The sequence below is a fragment of the Grammomys surdaster genome, unplaced genomic scaffold (genome assembly GCF_004785775.1).
Source record: "Grammomys surdaster isolate TR1022 unplaced genomic scaffold, NIH_TR_1.0 239, whole genome shotgun sequence".
Taxonomy (NCBI): Eukaryota; Metazoa; Chordata; class Mammalia; order Rodentia; family Muridae; genus Grammomys; species Grammomys surdaster.
In genome coordinates, this window is record NW_021604684.1 from 3,240,645 (window position 1) to 3,261,120 (window position 20,476).

The 20,476-nt window shown below is 42.5% G+C and overlaps 1 protein-coding gene across 3 annotated transcripts in view; it reads right to left on the reverse strand.

Annotated features, from left to right (window-relative positions):
- Ldlrad4 (low density lipoprotein receptor class A domain containing 4) overlaps nt 1–20,476 on the reverse strand; it is a 305,502-nt gene that overhangs the window by 168,871 nt on the left and 116,155 nt on the right. For all 3 annotated transcript variants that reach the window (XM_028774214.1, XM_028774215.1, XM_028774213.1), the window contains one exon: nt 18,823–19,289. In XM_028774214.1, coding sequence (XP_028630047.1) covers nt 18,823–18,862 — 40 coding nt within the window. In that variant the 5' untranslated portion in view covers nt 18,863–19,289. The remainder of the gene's footprint in view (nt 1–18,822; nt 19,290–20,476) is intronic.

Consider the following 20,476-nt stretch of genomic DNA (forward strand, 5'->3'; position numbering starts at 1 on the left):
TCAGCCTACTTTCTAATAGAACCCAGAACCTCCAGCCCATATGGCCCTCCAGCCCAGGGATGGCTCCACCCACAATGGGCTGGGCCCTCCCACATCAATCATCAACTAAGAAAATGTTCTACAGGTTTGCCTACAGCTCTATTTTATGAAGGCAGTTTCTTAATTGAGGTTCTTTCCTCTCAAATGACTTTAGCTTATGTCAATTTGCCATAAAACTATCCAGCACAGTAGCCAAATATATCTAGACTGCAGCTTCAAGCACAAATCTGATCAAAAATCCCATAGTAACCAAACAAAATCAGCTTTATATCGGCACCAGTCTTGGGAGCTGGCTATACAAATGTGTGTCAGTTAATCTGACGGTATTGTACTAAGGATATTTCTGTGTTTACCCAGATACTTTCTTTAAAAGTCATTTTGCCTTTATACTTGGGGAAACCTAGTATAGAGCCAGACACAGCCACACGCCTCTAAGTACAGCAACCAAGGAACTGGGACAGAAGTACTTAAACTGAGAGCATCTCAGGCAGTGGTTCTCAACCTGAGGGTGGCAACCCCTTTCACAGGAGTCACATATCAGAAATCCTGCATATCAACTATTTACATTCTGATCCCTAATAGTAGCAAAATTACAGTCATGAAGTAGCACCAAAAGTAATTCTGTGGTTTGGGGTCACCACAACATGAGGAACTGTATTAAAGGGTTGCAACATTAGGAAAGTTGAGAACCATTGATCCTGGGCATCACAGTATACTTCAGGCAGCTGGGCTACCTACATAGTGAGAACTGGTTTCCAAACAAACATAATGATACATTAGCGAACATTACACATATTAAACAAGAACTGCAACTGTTCCAGAACTAATGATGAAATTTGAGTTTTACGCAGACTTTTAAACATGTTTAAGGTTCCACATGAGATAGAATGGGTTGGTAGATTGCTCTAGCAGTAGCTAAAAGTCTTCCCACATGTATTAATAAACAAGAGGCAGTTATTTAATAATCTATAGGCAGGAAAACCACAAACGATATGATAAATAATTATCCATATTCAAGGTCAGATCCCTAGAGGCATCAAGAATTTACACACACTCCCTCCAGTGACCTCACCTGACTTTCCACCCTCTGAGGAGTCCCCCGCCACTGCACCTCCTACGTGTCCCCCTCCACTTACTCACTACATGAGACATGGTCTCCTGTGTACCTCAAAGACAATCTAGTTATCTCCTTAGTGAAAGAGACAGTGTAATAATTTCATGTCAGGAAGATAAAGCAGACCAGGTATGGTGGCAAACGTTTGTCCCCAGCACTAAGCAGGCTAAGAAAGAGGCTCAAGAGTCTGAAGCAAATCTACACAAAGACGCTACAACAGAAAAGAGGTAGAATCCAGGCCATCAAAGGCAACAACTTCCAGGGAAGAATTTCACTGTCTGAACTCAGAGTTCTCTGTGCATGCTGACACACATGGCCATTATGGTCAAATGTAGTCCCTAGACTGGAGCCCAGTGGTTGAGCATAGAAACTGCCTAGCATACACAAGTCCTTTTTTGATCCCAGCAATGAAAATTAAACAATAATAATCACTTTTAATAATGTGTCATTAACCTAACTTTCTGTGCTTAAAAGCATTAATCCATACTCAGCACAGAATTTACAGAACGAAGACAAACATTCTAAAAAACCAAAGTGGGAGGGGGAAATAAGAAAGGAAGAAAGGAAAAGGAGGGCAAGCCAAAGGGAGATGTAACGAGCATCTTCACTCCTGAGCCAGAAGAAAAACACAACTTCACATTCAGCATCCTTCATGCAACTGAAAGTCACATGCCCGCTCTGTAGATGTGGAAATGGGAGGAATGGTCCACACTGACTAGTTATGATTTCCTTAACCCTCCACCTTAATAAAAATGCTTGCCCAGTGTGGTGGTTTGAATATGCCTGGTCCAGGAAGTGGTACTGTTAGGAGGTGTAGCCTTATTGGGAAGTATGTCACTGTGAGGGTAGACTTTCATTCTAGCTGCCTGGGGATGCCAGTCTTCTCCTAGATCCCTTCAGAATAAGATGTAGAACTCTCAGTTCCTTCTCTAGTGCCATGGCTGCCTGGATGCTGCCATGCTTCCCACCATGATGATAATGGACTGAACATCTGAACCTTGAAACCAGCCCCAATTAAATGTTGTCCTTTATAAGAGTTACCTTGGTCATGGTGTCTCTTTCCAGCAATGAAAACCTTAACTAAGACACCCAATTTTTAGTGAGGAGGAGTTTGGGAAGACCTGCCCTACTGAGGATATTCAATGGCATAGAACTCTAAAGCCACTCCCCACCCTCCAGCTGCTAAATAGAATGGTTTGACACACTGCACTACCACACACACACATAAATGCTTTTCGATCACCCTCAATAGCTAAAAACACATGTATATATGCATATATATATATGTATGATGGCACTGGGAATCAAACCTAGAGCCTTGAAAATACTAGAATAATATTCTACCAAAGTCATTCCCCCAGGTCCTGGTTTTATATTTTTATATTCACTGCCAAATTAGCCCTTAAAAATTCACTCATTCAACTACTTACTATTTATTGAGCCCTTAACTTCTAGGAAGCAAGGAGTCCCGGCCCACAACTACATGATCAGAAGTTACAAGGGCTATGAAAGGGTCTGGAAAGCACTTATAGGTAGATATACAGCCAAAGTAAGTCCACCACCATCTCAACACATGCTATTTGCATGGGAAGCTGACCAGGTGCGTCCTGCCATTTGGCTAGGCAATTGTTCACTTTCATCTCAATGTATTGATTGGGTTGTTGATTTCTGGTTTAATTTTTTTTTTAGTTCCTTGTATATTCTAGAGATTAATTCTCCATCAGATGTATAGCTAGCAAAGATCTCCTTCCATTCTGTACACCACCTCTTCATTCAGTAATCTTCTTTTGCTGTGAAGAAGCCTGTTAATTTTGCGAGGACCCATCTGCCCATTGTTGTCACTGTTTCTCAAGCACCTGGGGTCCCATTCGGAAAGTCTTTGCCTGTGCCTATTCCATCAAGGGTTTTCCCTGCTTCTTCCTCTAACAGTTTCAGAGTTCCAGGTCTTACATTAAGGTCTTTGATCCACTGTATTGATTTGGTACAGTAAGCGATGGGTTTTCTCTCTTCTTTCTATATGTGAATATCCACTTTCTCAATGCCATTAACGGGGCTGTCTTTTTTCCCAATGTATATTCCAGCATCATTGTCAACAATCTCATGCCTAAAACTATGTTTATATTTATTACATTTATTCTGTTCTACTGACCTACATGTCTGTGTTTTTGAAAGTACCATGCCCCCTCCCTCTCTTTCCCTCTCCCTCTCTCTCTCCCTCTCTCTCTCTCTCTCTCTCTCTCTCTCTCTCTCCCTCCCTCCCTCCCTCCCTCCCTCTCTCTGTGTGTGTGTGTGTGTGTGTGTGTGTGTGTGTACACATATAGAGGCCAGAACATTCTTTCTACATTACTCTGCACCTTGGATTTTGAAGCAGGGTCACTCAGTGAACCTGGCGCTCACTGATTCAGCCAGACTATCTGGCACACAAGACTCGGTGATCCTCCTGTCGCTGGCTCTTCACTGCCAGCATGCAGTGCCACACCCAGCTTTTAAGGTGCTTGGCCTCTGGGTTTATGTGCTCATCCTTGCAAGGCAAGCACTTTTGCCAACAAAACTGTCTCCCCAGCCCCATGATGGTTCTGTTTCTGTAATAACTTATAAATAGACATGGTAATGCCTATAACATATTCTTTTTGCTCAGGAATGTTTTGGTTATCTGGGCTCCTCTTTGCTTCCATATACATTGTAAGATTTATTTTTCTATTTCTGTAAAGAATGACATTGGGATTTTGATGGAAATTACATGGAATCCTTAGATTGCTTTTGATAGCATAACCATGTTCACAATATCAGTTCTTATGACACCTGAACATTGAAGTTTTCCCTATAAGCCTCTTTCAGTTTACTCTAATGTCATACTTTCTTTTTTAGAGAGGCAATATGACTTTGTTGTTTCTTGTTTTGTTTTGTTTGGAGCATGCTTATCATTGATATATAGAAAGGTGATTGAATTTTTTATGTTCTTTGTATTCTCAGGCAGTGGCTTGTTGAGCTATGGCTGTTCAACGACTCCGAAGGAGGTTAGAGCTTGCACTGATATAGTTCTACTAGGTAGTTACTCTAGAGTAATTGTGAAAAAAAAATCTAAGAAGTCATTCATGTAAGTAGTGAACTGAGACAATACCTTGTCTTGTTCATCTTTGTGTCCAATTACAGTGTCAATGCAAGACTAAGCACTAAAGGTATAATGCAGCACTGGTCAGATTTACCCCAGATATCACATACTTGATTAACGGGGAGGGATTATATTTTCCCATAAGACACTATATTTGTGTGACTCTTATAGGAACAGAAATCAGAGATTCTCTGGGGTTGTGTTCAGATCATCATTTAAGTCAAGCAGGAGACACTGAGGGAAAATAGAGCCCGTGTCCTCTTTCACATCAATTCTTGGGTTATCTAAAATACCATGCCGAGAAAAATCAAAAGAAAATCTTAGAATCAACATCGCCGTATTGCCCTGTTCACATCTTAGATTAATGAGCAGTGTATCAGACTGTCATATTAAATTTATAGTGATCTTCAAAGAGCCAAGGACTACAGCCCTGGCCTTAGACTGCTGCTATAAACAGTCATTTTATTTTATTGCTGGATCACTGTCTGGTGTTCAGAGGTCAAGGACTCAAATCCATTTTCATTTGTCACACACCCAACCTTAGCACCCTAACAACCGTATTTCCCCTCATCCTCATCACATGGAGGACGCATGCCTCATCCTGTCAGCGTGTAGAAGCTCCTGGGCAATTTTTCCCAAGTCTTCTCACCCAGCACTCAACCGGAGCAACATGCTGAAATCTCACACTAGGAACAAGATGCTTCTGGGTGTGAGTCAGCCCCCAGTCTCATCAGGAGAAATTGTACCTTGCATGACCAGGTCTGCTTCCTACTCTGTCAAGATTCCAGAGCCCTGCCCCACCCCCGCACTGGTCTCTGCTTTCAGAGGCAGACAGAATGGTTAAGCAAGTCTGGGAATTCTAGAGTAGACAGTTTTATCGTAAAGGTGAAGTTGCCTTCCCCAGTAAGCTACTGAAACATGTGTCACCAAAACCAAAGGACAAAGAGGACACTTGTCTTCCTTCTGTGGGTCAGAGTGATACCAAGCACTCCACAAAGGAATGCCCAGGGAATATCATTCATGCTGTTTCTTAATACATAGGGACCCTTGGTGTCTCATTCATAGGTCATTGTCACAAAGCAATCAGCAGCAGCAAAACCCAAGATTCCTAGTGTTATCAGTACTGAGGAGATACCAGGGCTTGGATACAGGTCTTAGTCATGCTTGCGGGGCAAATGCTCTATCACAGAGCTAGTTCCCGAGCCCTATAATTTCAGTGTATTCTCTGAACACACTGAAATTTGATGCAAAAGTACAGGTGGATTTTATCAGATACACAAACACATACATACTTTTAAAAATTGCATAGAAAGAACCATCAGGAAATCATTACTCAATCTAAAGAGAGGAAACAAGGAAGAAATTGTCTCTCATAACAAAGAAAGCTGCCCCTTTTGGAGAGCAGAAGGCTAGAGGCCTACAGAAGAGCATCTAGGAACTCTTCAGGACTCAAGTCAACAGTACCATATAAGGAGCGTGTATTAAAACTTATCAGTAGGGAAGATATTGGAGCACTCAAAATACTCATATCTACACACATAAACTCCTATCGTTCAAATTACCTTCCATGCCCGAAGCACAGATGTAAGAAATTAAAAGGGGGGAGGGGGACACCTTTGTGGCTGAGATGAAATTTGTGACAGTGTTATGTTTAAGGAGATAGCCATGAACTTGTTAGTTTATATCTTTCCTTCCTTGCATGGTTAAGATCATACAGTCTATGTTTATGCCATGATTTGGGAGTAACTTGGATACATATCTCAATTCTGATATAGAGTTGTACTGTTTCTTGAAGTCTGTGATTTTCATGTCTAAAATGAATTAAACACCCACTTCTTTAAAATGTTTTTATGATAACTAGACACTTTACATGAAGTGCTTGGTACAGTGTCTGACCCATGTAATATAAGCAGTAGCTGGTAAAATGGTTCATCACTATCTTATGGTCTACTACATTTCCCAGACTCTTTATCAGGTGTCTAACACACTGCATTTTACTTTCATTATGTCTGATTTCAGTTCTTTGCATGTGTTTTTTAATTATCAATGACAACCAAATGGATATGAAAATGGGGCCTGGATACATATAGCTACTTAAAGAATCTTAAAAAAACATACATTTAAAACAACAAAAAAACATACTTACCTAGTGACAAGGGCACTTTGCTTGAAAGGTCACATAAAAAGAATTAGGAAGGTGCTTTCTCTTTTTTTCTTCTTTTTTATTTTTCTCTGAAAGAATCTCACTATATAGCTCTGGCTGGCCCAGAACTCACTATGTAGACCAGGATGGACTTGAACTCACAGAGATCTGCCAGCCTCTGCCTTTGCTTCTCCCTCCTGAATAATTTCTTTTTTAAAATTCTTGTTGTGATCCTCCTGCCTCTGCCTCCTTCAGCAAATCCATCATCCAATAAAAAAAAAAAAAAAAAAAAAAAAATTCTTGTTGTGTAAACTGAGTGTAGACCCATATTCCATTAAAAATTAAAAATTCCTTTTTTGGCAATTTTATGGCAAGCTTTTTAAATGCTGACTTATTTGTTTATTTACTTATCATTTCTTTGGCCAAATTCTGACTATGCAGACAAGATCAGTCTATAACTCAAGAACCTCCTGCCTCAGACTCCCAAGTAGTGGGATCACAAGCAAGCACCCCAAAAACTAGGCCAACTTTTTTAAATTATAAGAGTTTTTCAAGGGCACAAAAACTCTTCCCAAATGTCATTTAATGACAGCTACCCAGCATTTCATCATAAGGATGTGCTACTATCATTAGCCATGTGTTATCTGCGGACTGCTCTGCCACATTTTACTACTGCTGTCTTTCTAAGTTTTGATGGTATCAGCCAATGTGTAAGTAATTCCTTGTAATCTGTCACCTCTAAATGTGATAAACCTGTTTTCCTCTTTTCCCAAATGCTCGACAAAAGCATCTCAATAGAACCATTTCTTTCTTGCTTGACATTAACCCATCCATCAACATTCTGAGTTTGCCAAGTCAGAACTCAAATTAAGGGAAAGTTCCCAAATCATCCTAGGTACCTGGTTGTTTCATTCTTTAAAGCACGTTTACTAACTGCCATCTATGAAGCTGTCTGAGTCAACAAGATGGCTCAGTGAGTAAGAGCATCTACCTTGTTAGCCTGAGTTCAATTCTCAGAATCTACCACAGACCAGAACTGACCTCCAAATTCTGCATAAGTCTACATGCCTGCAATCTCATAATCTCTCTCTCCCCCTCTCTCTCCCCCTCTCCCTCTCCCTCTCCCTCTCTCTCTCTCTCTCTCTCTCTCTCTCTCTCTCTCACATACACACACACACACACACACACACACACACACACACACAAAGAAGTTAAGAGTCTACCTGTGAGTTGGAAAGATGGCTCAGCAGTTAAGAACACTAGCTGCTCTTCTAGAGGACTCTGGTTCAATTCCCAGCACCCACATGGCAACACCATTCTCCAGTTCCAGGGAATACAACAAACACCCTCATATGGACATATACTCAAGCAAAGCACCAATGTACATATGAATAAAAATAAAGGATTCATCCAAAAAATTAAAAATAAATTATCTGCAAATTTTTACAAATTACTTATGTGAGAATCTCTGACTCTTGGTCACTAAAATATATGTACTTTTTTTTTAATCCCTAAAACTGCAAAAACTGCAAAATCCAAGAAATTTAAATTTAGTTTAAAAAATTCCCTACAGTGTCCAAATACATTCTGGTAATATATCTAGATTATAAACTTTTTTCATGTTCCAAGAAACAAACAAACACTCCTGTGGTTTAAGAGTTCTAGCTCCTGGGCAGCACTAACACTAGATATCTAAATTTCTGGAAACAGGGTTCTCGTAAGGAAAGACAAGTCTGGGTTGGAACAGCAGGCACCTTTAGGTTTTGAGACAATGAGCAGGAGAGGGTCCCTCACTTTACCACAGAAGCTAGGAAAAATCACAAAGGACAAGACAACTCCTGTGGCCAAGAGCATCAAGGGAAGATGGAAAATGGGGGGAGGGAACATTGTTTTTCGGTCTTATCTTTTTTTAAAAAGCGATCTTTACGACTGAAAATACGATTGTGTCAGATGTTCTCATTCTAAGTGAGAGGTGACAAGTATGTGAGGATTGAAAACTGCTTTGACAACATGCCACTGCTTTGTCACTAAGCTGTGGTCCCTGGATGAGGACAAATTCCCCTTGGAAACTGTGTTTGCAAAGGCAAATATGTGAATAAATCCTGATGTGGACTGGTAGCGGTGTCACCTGGTGGAGGGGAGGGGAATATTTTTCCATTAATTAATTAATTCACTTTACATCTGGATCCCAACTGCCTCCAAGTCTCTCCCTCACAGTTTCTCCCCCACAGCCCCCCCTTTATGTCTAAGTGCCACTTCTCCTAAAGTGCAATCCCTCCTACAGTAGTCCTTTCAACTTCAAGGTATGCCAACGAGTGTCAGCACTGTCAGTCCATCCTTCCTCCCTATGCCTGTCTCTATGGAGATTTGGCCACAAATATAAAGGAAGGCCGATATACCATGTGGAGAATGCGAGGCCTCAACCAAAACACCAAGTCTCTCGTGGGCTCCAAATCAGGGGTGGAGACCCCACAGATCAAGGCAGGAAGGTCAGACTTTTTGCCTCAAAACCTTCTGTAATCCTCCAGGAGTCAGGAGAAGGGTTGGTGAAAAGGCCCCAGAAACATGAGCGAAGGTGGAGCAGAAGCAACCCTGGAGAATCAAGCAAAGCTCTACCTGGCATAGCACAGAAGCATGTGCAGAGAGGGAAGAAACAACAGAACACTACGATCCTTGGCTGAAATTCAGTTTCAATGTCTCTAACTCCACTCCTACTTGTTACCCAAGAAGACCTAGGTTCTGGGGCAGGCAGGTTAAGAAGTTACCCAGGATGCTGATCTATGGCAATCCGGGGGCCAAACACTTTACAGAAAATAATACCTACATATCAATTTGAACACAGAGAAGTTAAAATGATACATAACTAGCACTTTCACCCTTACTGACTACTGCTCATGCTCTGGAAGGTACTCTGTCTGCATGCTACAGAAGGAAACAGGAAATACCAACCCAGCTGTAAACCCTTCAGTCTACAGTGCTGACCTGACCTGTCTGCATGATATACAATAGTGGTCCAACAGTACAGTAACCAACCACTACCTCACTGGATTTAAGACTCCATGAGTTAGAACCCACGTCTGATTCTGGCCAGGAGCCAGAGACAAGATAGACCATGCACCTAGTGGGGAAATCAAATACTACTGTTCTGCTAAAGTTTATCATGTCTAACAGCATTCTGCCATACTCATAGGTCAGCGACTTGCTTAACCATTAGAGAAGCTTCCTCCTGAAGTAGGCGGGGACAAATGCAGAGATTCACAACTGGAGAATGTGCGAAGAGAGAGAGAGAGACTTTAGAAAACACTCAGTCCTGAACGGGATTGTCTCCATCAAACCCCTCCCTGAGGGCTCAGTCAAGTGTGGGAAAGAGGAGGCAGGAAGACTGTAAAAGCCAGTGGGGATAGAAGACACCAGGGAAACAGTGCCTTCCAGATGCAACAAGACTGACACACATGTGACTTCCCAGAAACTGTGGCAGCATGTACACTGGTCCAAACCTGACGGGGTCTATCCAGTACTGAGAGGGGAACAGGACACAAACTCTCCTCCCCAACGCAGATTCTATCTCCAATTAATAATCACTTACCAAAAAAAAAAATCAGTTTTCTACAGTAGAGTCTCACTCATTAGACAAACTATACTTAAAGGCAGGCCTGTAAGCCTAGCAGTAGATTACCAGTACAAAAATATTCAATGGTACTTTTGGAGATGTTGTCTCATAACGCTTTGGCCATTTTTTATTTTTACCTCACAGGTCTTTGGCTTATATACTATAATTTCCAATTTTGCTTTTTTTAATCGATTTTGTATTTGTGTATATACATATGTGCATATGTGTGAGTGTACGTGTGTATGTGTGCATATATATGTGCTTCTCATGTTATTTCTTCTGTTTATTTTGTTTGTTTTACTTTGGTTTGATTTTTTTTTTAATTTACCTGTTTGATTTCTAAAGAGAGAAGAAGGCATGAAAGCAGACAGGTGGGAAGGTGGAGAGGACCTGGAAGGAGATGAGGGACAAGAAACTGGCCAGAATATGTTGCATGAAAAATATTTTCAATAAAAAAAAAACCATCCTACCCCTAGCCCCCAAAATAAATATCATGATACAGAGGAATTTGTCTCTATGTGAGCCATCTGTGAGATCTAAAGGAGCCTGACCAACACTCTACAGGGAAGCCAGCCTTATGCAGTGACAAGTGGACTGGTCACCTGAGGGACGTGGGCTAGGCTCAGTGAGAGACACAAGCCAGATCAGCAACAGGCAACTGCTTCTCCTCACAGTGAGCACCACAACAGAGGCGAGACTCGGTTCTGTTGGAGGACCCTTTCCTGCCCATTGTGTTTGCAATGCAGCTCTGTGATTGGGCAGCAGAAGAGAGGTGGAGCAAGGAGTTGGGAGGAGAATGAAAGGAGAAAGGAGGAAAAAGAGAAGGAGGATGAGAGGAAAGATGGCAGGAGATGTTACCCTTGTGTCTCTAGCAGTCATTCATATCAAGGTTAGGAAACTGGGTTTATAATTCTAACTGTGTGGGCTTCTTATATATTGAGCATTTGCTAGTATATAAATCCAGTGGATAATCTTTAAGCATTAAGAGTCTTCATTCTACCGGGTACCGTGAGCATGGCGAATATTGTCTGGGGTTGAGCCGAGCATTATGAGGGTAGCAGACTTGACCCAAGAGCCATGCTTAGAGCCATAGACTCCACAGAGCTGACTGGCAGAGAGGGCAGCCACACTAATGTCTTTTGGAGCCAGAGCCCGCATTCCAGAGCTGGCGCCTCTGCCGCTGCCATTAGTATTGGGAACATAGAGCTGGAACATGGCGGCAGCCAGGGAGCTAGCCAGAGTCGAGCTGCATCGCTGCTTTTTCAAATACTTCCCACTACAGGTTCCATGGCATCTCAAGTTGATGGGGGAAACTACCCATTTCCTTCCAAACACACCACAAAGCTAAACCAAGACCCTTGTTCTTTCTTCCCTCAGAGCTCAATCATTTCTGCCTTCTCAATCCCCTCTCTGCCCCTCCTGACTCCATGAGAACCAAGTTAAAATCTTAACTCCATCAAAATAAGTTCAACAGGATCGGTTTCATTGCGGGGTGTGTGTGAGTGGGGGGGTGGTATTTACAAAACTACTCTTACTGTGTAACACCAGCACGCACTCTTTCAATAACACAAAATGTACTATTGTAACCAGTTTTAGATAAACTGTGGCATTAACCACGTCCACACCACCCTGCAGCCATCACTACCGTGGTTCACTTTTCTTTCCAGCCCCTAAAATAAACCTATTTTAAATCTAAAATAACAAGAGTAACCAGGTTAAAATAAAAGTAGACATGGAAATGTCTGTATTTCCAGGTTAGAACACAGTCTATAAACACGGTCAGACACATGCTTAAAATTCAAGTTCACTAGAAGCTTCTATTATCTCTCTGCCAATCCTTCTCCCCCTGCCCCATGACCTGAACTAGATTCTCAGACACAGCCCACTTCTCTCTCCTCTCCCTGATACCACTGATACCATAGCAGAACGTCACGGATGGTCCTGCATTTCAAGTCTAGCACTATAAGACAGGGCTCTCTGGCCCTCCATTACTTCTAACCCACAAATGGTGCACGACACCTATCTTAGTTGCTTTCTGTTGAAGTGATAAACACTATGATCAGAAGCAATTTGGGGTGGAGAGGAAAGTACCTATTTGACTTATAGGTTAGAGTCTATCATCTAGGAAAGCTAAGGCAGAGCATGAAAGTAGGAACTGAAGCAGAGACCAGTGAAGAACACTGCCTACTAGCCTGCGTCTCATGGCTCATCCAGCTTGCTTTCTTATACAGCTCAGGACTACCTGGCTGAGCCAGCTGAGCCCTCCAACATTAACCTTTAATCAAGAAAATGTCCCACAGATTTGCCTACAAGCCAATCTGATGGAGGCATTTTTTTTCCACTGAAATTCCTTCTTCCCAGATGACTCCAGCTTCTGCCAAGTTTACAACAAGAAGAAAGGGAGGGAGGGAAGAAAGGAAGGGGAAAAAATAGACTGCCATTACCTCTAGGGCTGTCTCAAAGATTGTATCTGAGACTGTATACACGGAAGGTCCTGCTACAAAGCCTCTTATTTAAGCTCTGTGGAAAGAATACATTATGGTCGACACTAGAGGAATTCCAGAAGGACAAGGAAACACCTTGATATTTTCAAAATTTTATCATAAAGTTGAGATGATTTATGATAAATTTTATCATAAATCTGCTGATGATATCAGCAGATTTTCCCACTTTGTCCCTCATGAAAGGGACACTAGGCCACTGTAAGACCATGTCCGGCCCCCTGGGTGATGAAGGTTTCCTTCCAGTAAACCCCAACACATGATCCTGCTCCTTTAGGACCTTACAGACTAGGTAATGGGAAGCAAACAGCAAATCTAAGTACTGGTCTTGATGGAGGTTGGGGAGTTCTGCTAAGTCAGAACAACAGAAGTCACTCTGTCCCTTAGAGCTGCAGACACTGACAAGCCTGGGAACTCCCAGAGGAAGCATAGTAAATGTCCCCTTCTTCTTAGGGCAGTAAGAAGGCTGGTTTAACTAGGGCATGGTTCAAAGATCTTTGTCTAAGATGTTGTCCATGAATCTTCTCTCACGCCCTCTATTGAAAAGAAGTTTGCAGGATCTTTTCAAAGAAACACTCCAGGCCATTTTGGAAAGTGTGGGCTGAAGTCATCTATGGGTCTTCCCAAAGGCATGGCCTTGAAGACTACTGTGAAGACCAGAAGCTGCAGGTCTGGGGTGTGCAGAAGAGGCTGTCAAGAGCATTCAGAATACTGTCACTTGTGTGTGTGTATGTGTGTGTGTGTGTGTGTGTGTGTGTGTCTGTGTCTGTGTCTGTGTCTGTGTCTGTGTCTGTGTCTGTGTCTGTGTCTGTGTCTGTGTCTGTGTCTGTGTCTGTGTGTGGTGTGTAGTGTAACCCTTAGCCACACCTCCAGGAAGACCAACTCCACCCACTCAAGAGACAACAGAGGAGAGGAGACACCCCAGCTCTTCAATTTAAGGGTTCTTTCCTTTTGGGCAGTAGTAACTAAGCACATATGGCCACCAGCACCCATAAAGGGCTTCCTTTCAGTCACCCAAAGACAATTAAATTGAGCCTCATCCTACTTATGGGTAAAATAATCATAAGAAAGGCTTTGCTATAGCTGACCCTCTTGCATAACTTTCTATGGTTAAATGGGTTTCTTCTTATCACTGAAATAGACTAAGCTTATAAAAATTGTGCAACACTTCTGAGTGTGGTGGCAGAGGCAGAGGAGACACATATTCTCAACCTTGGTAGGATGTTTACCAACTCACTCCAAACTATAATAAGCTTCAGGACATCTCTAACAGTATCAGGAAGTCTAAAATAGAGCCAGACTGACCCAGCCTAAACTTCTATTTCTCTCTGCCCAGAGGCACCAGGTCTTTGTTTTTACCACAATGTCTTATCTTCCAGGAGTTTATCATCTACATCAATACACCGTTGTGTCAACAAACTACAGCTCGGAATAAAGGCCACTAGGAAGAATCAAAACAGTGTAATTAAGACCACCTAAGTTTTTAACCAGCCCACATTACTAAACATGGAGGCAATCAACCTCACTTGCAGTATTGGGTCAGCCTGTAGAGCAGCATGTTCCAGAGTTTCTTGTATGTATGTGGGAGGCAGACAAGGGGTTCTCCATCTCAGCCGAATGTTGGTGATAAGACCACTGATTTAGAACACACTGGCTGTAAACAAGTAACTGGCATCTCAAAACTGATGCTAGCACGGCCTCAAAAGTAAGGATTAACCAAAGCGCTTAGGAAATTGCATCATAAGCATTAATAAATTTCACTACTTTGGACCCTTAATTCTGTCTTAGGGGCTTATCCTAAGGAAATAAGTCTACAGAAGAGCCTTTCTACATGAAGATATTCATCAAGGTAAAAGGTGTGTATTTTCAGCAAGGGGGATATGATTTTAAAAATCAAGTATATAAAGGGAATTATGCAGTAATGTAAAGACATATAAAATGTTCATGGTGTAATACTAAAAACAATCCACTTATAAAACTGAACAAGCATTATGAACACAGGTCTCTATGAAGAAGTTTGCTCAAAGAAAATGACTGAAAGACTCTAAGTTAGAATGTCAACACAAAGAAAACTTACATAGCACATGAACACATCTGTATGAACATACATCTGTAACTCATTTTCTTTTATTGACTTCTCTGTGGCTTTCCAAATATTCTTACAATGAGCAGATGTTACTTACAAAGGAGGGTGTCTTTCTTAGAGTTTCTATTGCTTCCATGAAACACCATAATGAAAAGGCAAGTTGGGGAGGAAAGGGTTTATTCAGCTTATATACTTCCGAGATTCTTGGAGGAAGTCAGAACAGGAACTCAAGCAGCGCTGAAACCTGGAGGCAGGAGCTGATATAGAAGCCATAGAGGGGTGCTGCTTACTGGCTTGCTTCCCTTGGCTTCCTCAGCCTGCTTTCTTATAGAACCCAAGACACCAGGCCAGGGATGACATCACCCACCATGAGCTGGGCCCTCCCCCATTGATCACTAATTGAGAAAATGCCTTACAGCTGGATTTCACTGAGGCATTTTCTCAACTGAGGATCCTTCCTCTCTGATGACTCTTGTATCAATGTTATATCATAACCTTCACCCCAGTTCATTTCATACTACACTTAGGCCACCTTCCTTTAGATGAATTTGAATCTTCACAGGGTGGACCTGTTGGCCTTTCTTATTGTCCTTGTGACGTGCAGGCTCCTCTTCCACAGAACACTGACCTCTTTATCACAGCTGCTTTCTCAGCACTGGCCTGTATCTTATCTTGTCTCCAGATTTCTTCTGCCACACAAGTTAGTCCAACATTCTAAAATTCAACTTCACTCAGGTTCTCAAGGCACAGGATGAAACCAGACTCTTTGCAGAAGACATTGCACACGGAGGCTGCTGAGATGGTATAGTGAGTAGGTGTGTTTGCCATCAAGATTGAAGGTTGGATCCCCCAGAACCTAAAAGGTAGGAGAAACTCAACTCCTCCAAGTTGTCCTTTGACCTCTACACGCATCCATGGCACACATGTTGGTCACACATAAACATGCATGCAGATAAATAAATGTAATTTTTTTTTGAGACAGGGTTTCTCTGTGTAGTTCTGGCTGTCCTGGAACTCACTCTGTAGACCAGGCTGGCCTTGAACTCAGAAATCTGCCTGCCTCTGCCTCCCAAGTGCTGGGATTAAAGGCGTGCACCACCACCACCCGGCTTAATAAATGTAATTTTTAAAATCACATGAATGGCTCCATCTCAGTTCCCGACAGTCTTTGCTCACCTCTAACACCTTACAAGGCAGGCTCTACAATTCACATTTCCTGACATTCTTGTCTTCTAAGATCCACCAGAACCACTCATAAGCTCTGCAGTATGTTACAGTTTGTAACAGCCCAATCCCTTCACATTCCTCCCTGAGAATCATGAAGTTTGTTACAGCAAAGCCCCCATTTCTCACTACCAATTTTCTGTCTTAGCTGCTTTCCCTGGCGTTATGATTAGAACTTCCTAACAAAAGCAACTTAAGGGGGAAAGGTCTTATTTTGCCTCACAGATTATATCGGTGTGTACAATCCACTGTGACAGAAGAATCACAACTGCAGAAGCTTGAGGCAGACAATCACACGATATTCGTTGTCAGGAAGCAGAGAAGGATGGATGCTTGCCCTAAGATCCTTTATATACAGTACTGATTCCTAGCCCAGGGAATGGTGCCATCCACTTCAATCAATATAATCCCCACACACAAGCATCTCCAGAGGCCCGTCTTCCAAGTGACTCTAGATCTTATCAGTTGAGAGTTGAAATCAACCTTTATTTTTATCACTAGTTGCTTCCCAGAAATGTGGGGAAGCTTTAAAAAAAATCTCATCATCCTGAATGTGTCACCATAAATAATATTAGACACCTAATAGCATCTTATAATGAGAAGATTAGTTAAGAAAGGTACAAACAAATGCCACACCTTTGTTTGAAACTAACTCTCCCAACACATCATTGGTCTCTCTTGAGATACTGTTTCCTGTCTGTATGGCCCTGGCTTTTGTGCTCAGGCTTTAATATATACAAAAATCAGAGGTCTTGTTAGGATAAAGGTCCTGACTTAGCAGATTTAGGTGATTCAGAGAATAACTAAATTCTAATCTCTGAAGGCAAAACCCAAGTAAGTAGCTGTCTGTTTCCCCAGTGAGTCTAATATATAGCTAGCTTTGAAAAGATCACTGAAGGCTGCAAGATGACTCAGTAAGCAAAGGCAGTTTGCCACCAAGTCTGATGACCTGCGTTCCATGCCCAGGTCTCGAGTGATTGTTACTGAAGCAGGGCAACACAACTAGGAAGCAATAAAAAGATAAAGAAATTGAGTTCTTCGGAAAAGGATGAGATAAGAAAATGTGAGCTAGGGAGGAGCCGCCTGAGCATGGACTGAGCAAGGCTGTGGTGGGGGGAAGGAATACAGGGGGCAGACGCAGTGGGGAGTTACAGTGGCAGCCATCATTTCCATGGACCTTAATGTCTGAAAAGCCCCATGTTACCTATCAGGGATTCTCCAGGCAGAATGTGGGGGTTCCGCTTGTTGCTTCACACAGAACCCCAGGTTGGTCTGTCTTCCTTTGTCCTTGGGGTGGAGGGCTGCATGTGCCTAAGTGGAGACCACGAGGAACCAGCAGTGACTTGTGTAGGATGGCAAGGCAGGCATGGAAACAGCCTCAGGAGTCAGGAAGGAAGTGGCAGCTGCAGGAACTGTTCACATCCTTGGAAGCAGAGACAGCCTCTGGGCCATCACAGGGTCTAGGCTGGGGTGATGGAGTCATGCTCTCCCTAGTCCCAGTTTCTCTCCTGTTTCTATTCTTAACCCCTCTTCTTCTCAGAACTGCTCTTGGGACCCTCTTGACATGTATCTCTACACACCTTCCATCCTTAGTTGCCTTCTGGGTATCAAGGAGGCTAGGTGACAAGTCACTACTATCCACAGGAAGGGAAATGACATCCACAAATAAACAGGTTTTTAAAACCAAGACAACTGAAGGCACATGAGGAAGCAATAATTAGAAGGTCAGGATTGCGGCCTAAGCTGACGGAGATGATGCTGAAGAGCTCAGCTTTGTTCTATGTCATCTGAGTGAATGCTTAAATATCTTTTTAGTCGCAATTATTTGAGGATAACCTCACCCCCCCAATCATCGCTCCAGACAGAGGCGCTTTTAGTTCAGCCCCCCAGATTGCATTCAGGGATGCTGAGGCCTGTAGAGTTAACCCATGTTCTCACAGTGAGAATGGGAAGCAGACAGGGCTGAGCTTGGCCCCCTGACAACAGAACTCTGTGGACTCAACATCTTGTGCCAGTGTTCTTAGCCTTCCTCAGAGCAGAACAGCAGAGCCCCATAGCAATCCATTCACAGAGAGATGGAAAAGAACTGAAAGTCTTGTCAAGGAGCTGAGATCAGCCAGGAAAGGGTCCCTGTGGCTCTCAATGCCAAGCCTTGACCCCTTTTGTCCAGGCACCTCAACAACCTGACCTACTCTCGATACAAAATTTGAAAAGCAACAGTTTAAGATTCACAGGGACAGCAACAGAGTCACATTCCAACTACTTCTCTCGTCTTTCCTTCAAAGTAAAACACACAAACAAAAAGAAGGGGCCCTTTTTTACGTAAAAATATTTTCCTCCATTCCAGAAGATTCTTTTTAACATAAAAACATTATCTCTATAGTCTATATTTTTCCCCCAATAAAAAAGGAACCACAAGCCCAGCAGAGGAAGTCATTTCCCACTGGATGCTAAGTGAACCAGAAAAGAGCCAGAATTCAGCGTCCAAGGCCACTGCATCATCTCAGGTCGTGGTCCCAGCACTAGCCCGGCACAGCAGTTCCTTGTAAAATGTGCAAACTGATGGTCAGCAGGGAAAATCAACAGTAAATCCTCATGTCTAGTTGCTCATTTTCGAGCACGTGATCCTAAGTGCAAAGTTATCTCAGCCACCGTGGCCCCACCATGGCATTAGCACACAGATAAAATTGAGGATGGAAAGGAAAAGGTTACTACTGGTCAGCAATACGTTTCCCCTTGGAGAGTTTTCCAATCCCTTCTTTTAAAAATTACTAATGCATTGTTCTGCTAATGATACAGCCTATTTAAAGAAGGTGGAGAATATTATTATTTCGTCAAAATCCGTCACCATGGCAGCCTGAACCCTTAACTCTGAACAGCATTCAGATTATGTTTAGACACTCCTCTGAGCTATATACAGTTGTTTGCTATTTTGTTACCCACAACCTAACAGTAAAATCAAAGCCTCCCAATTAAGTGGCAAGTGCTCTCACCTGTGAACGCATTTGTGGCCTGAAAACCAGCTTCCGGCATACTGCTCCCCAGACGAGCCTGTGTTTCAATTCTTAAGCTGTCCTGTTGTGAAGAAACTGCCTGGGTGAGGCCTCAGGTCACTTCCATCTTAGCCTGTCCAAGTCCATCACTCTGCTGGTCCAGCTTTTGGGAGCATCTGATGCCCACTGGCTGTGCTCCCACACCCTGTGAGCAGCAGGCACTACCTGGATGTCACGCAGTCCGACAGCATGTGGGACACACAGTCACATCAACCATCCAGCCAGAGAGTTGAAGCCATGGTGAGGTCAGAAATGGAGAAGCTGTCCTGCCAAAACAGGCTCTCCCACCTCAAAATGAAGGGCTCCTCAGCCTCGCAGCAGCCAACATCTTCCAGCCTCAACCTCAGCCTCACCAAGGACTCTCAGTCTTCTCTGATCTGCTGCTCTCTGCTTTGCTTCTGTTCTTGCTGAAATTAAAAAGAAAGAAGTCACTTTCTTAAGGACCTTGGGGACCATGAAGATCAATAGACTGGCTGGGCATGGCAGTATATACTTGTCATCCCAGCACCAGGGAGGCTGAGGCAGGGCAGGTACAGAAGCCAGACTTGGCTACATAGTGAGATCTTGTTTCACAAAAAAACAGCACAGCATCAGATTAATAGGCCTACAGAAACGAAGAAACAAAAACCAACTCAGGCCTGACTATGACCTTTCTGTGAACACTGGGATAAGGGGTGAGGGAGGAACCCCACTTAAAATCCTCAAACACATTATCCATTTTCTGAGCCACTCTAATAACAGATATAAGACCACAATCTCCAAGTGTCTTTCCTTGGGCTACTTAGAACGCACGCTCTTAAGAAATTAATTTCCCAAAGTCGAATCCCAAGGTCTTAGAAGGAGGTCTTTAATTCATGTCAGCTGCCATCGGCCCTATAAGAACATAAAATTAAGCTTTGGAAGAAGCAATTTTTAAAAGTGGCTTTGACACTATGATCTAGTGGAGCTTATCCAAGGGATAAAAGACGATTCAACAGATATGAAAACACATGGCACATCCCACCAACAGGATGAGGGCAAATCCAAACAATTACCTAAACAGAAGCAGAAAAGGCATTTGATAAACTTCAGCATTTCCTCGTGACATTAGGTATAGAAAGAACACACCAGCATAAACAGGCAATATAAGGCGGATACATATACAATGCCAATACCAATGGGAAAGACTGAAACACTTTTATCTAAGACTTAGAACAAAAACACACCCACCAACACCACTCTCACTCAATACAGCATCGGAGATTCTAGCTGGAGAAAAAAAAAGTTAGAGAAAAATACCAAAGTGTCTAATTTAGAAATGAAATCAAACTGTCCTTGCTTGCCGATACCTGGGTTTTTATAAACAGAAAAACACAGCTATTCTCTACCAAAGATTGCTAGAACTGACAAAGTTAGTAAAGTTGAAAGCAAAAATATCAGCACTTTATAAAAATAAGGAAAAATTTTAAACATCAAAGTAAAATCACTGAGAAAGAAATAAAAATATTTCAACTTACACAGACTACAAAACACAGGAGAAGAAAGAAGAATGAGAGGAAGGAATAAAGGAAAAAGAAGAAAGAAAAGGAAAGAGAAGGAAAAGGGAAGAAAGGGG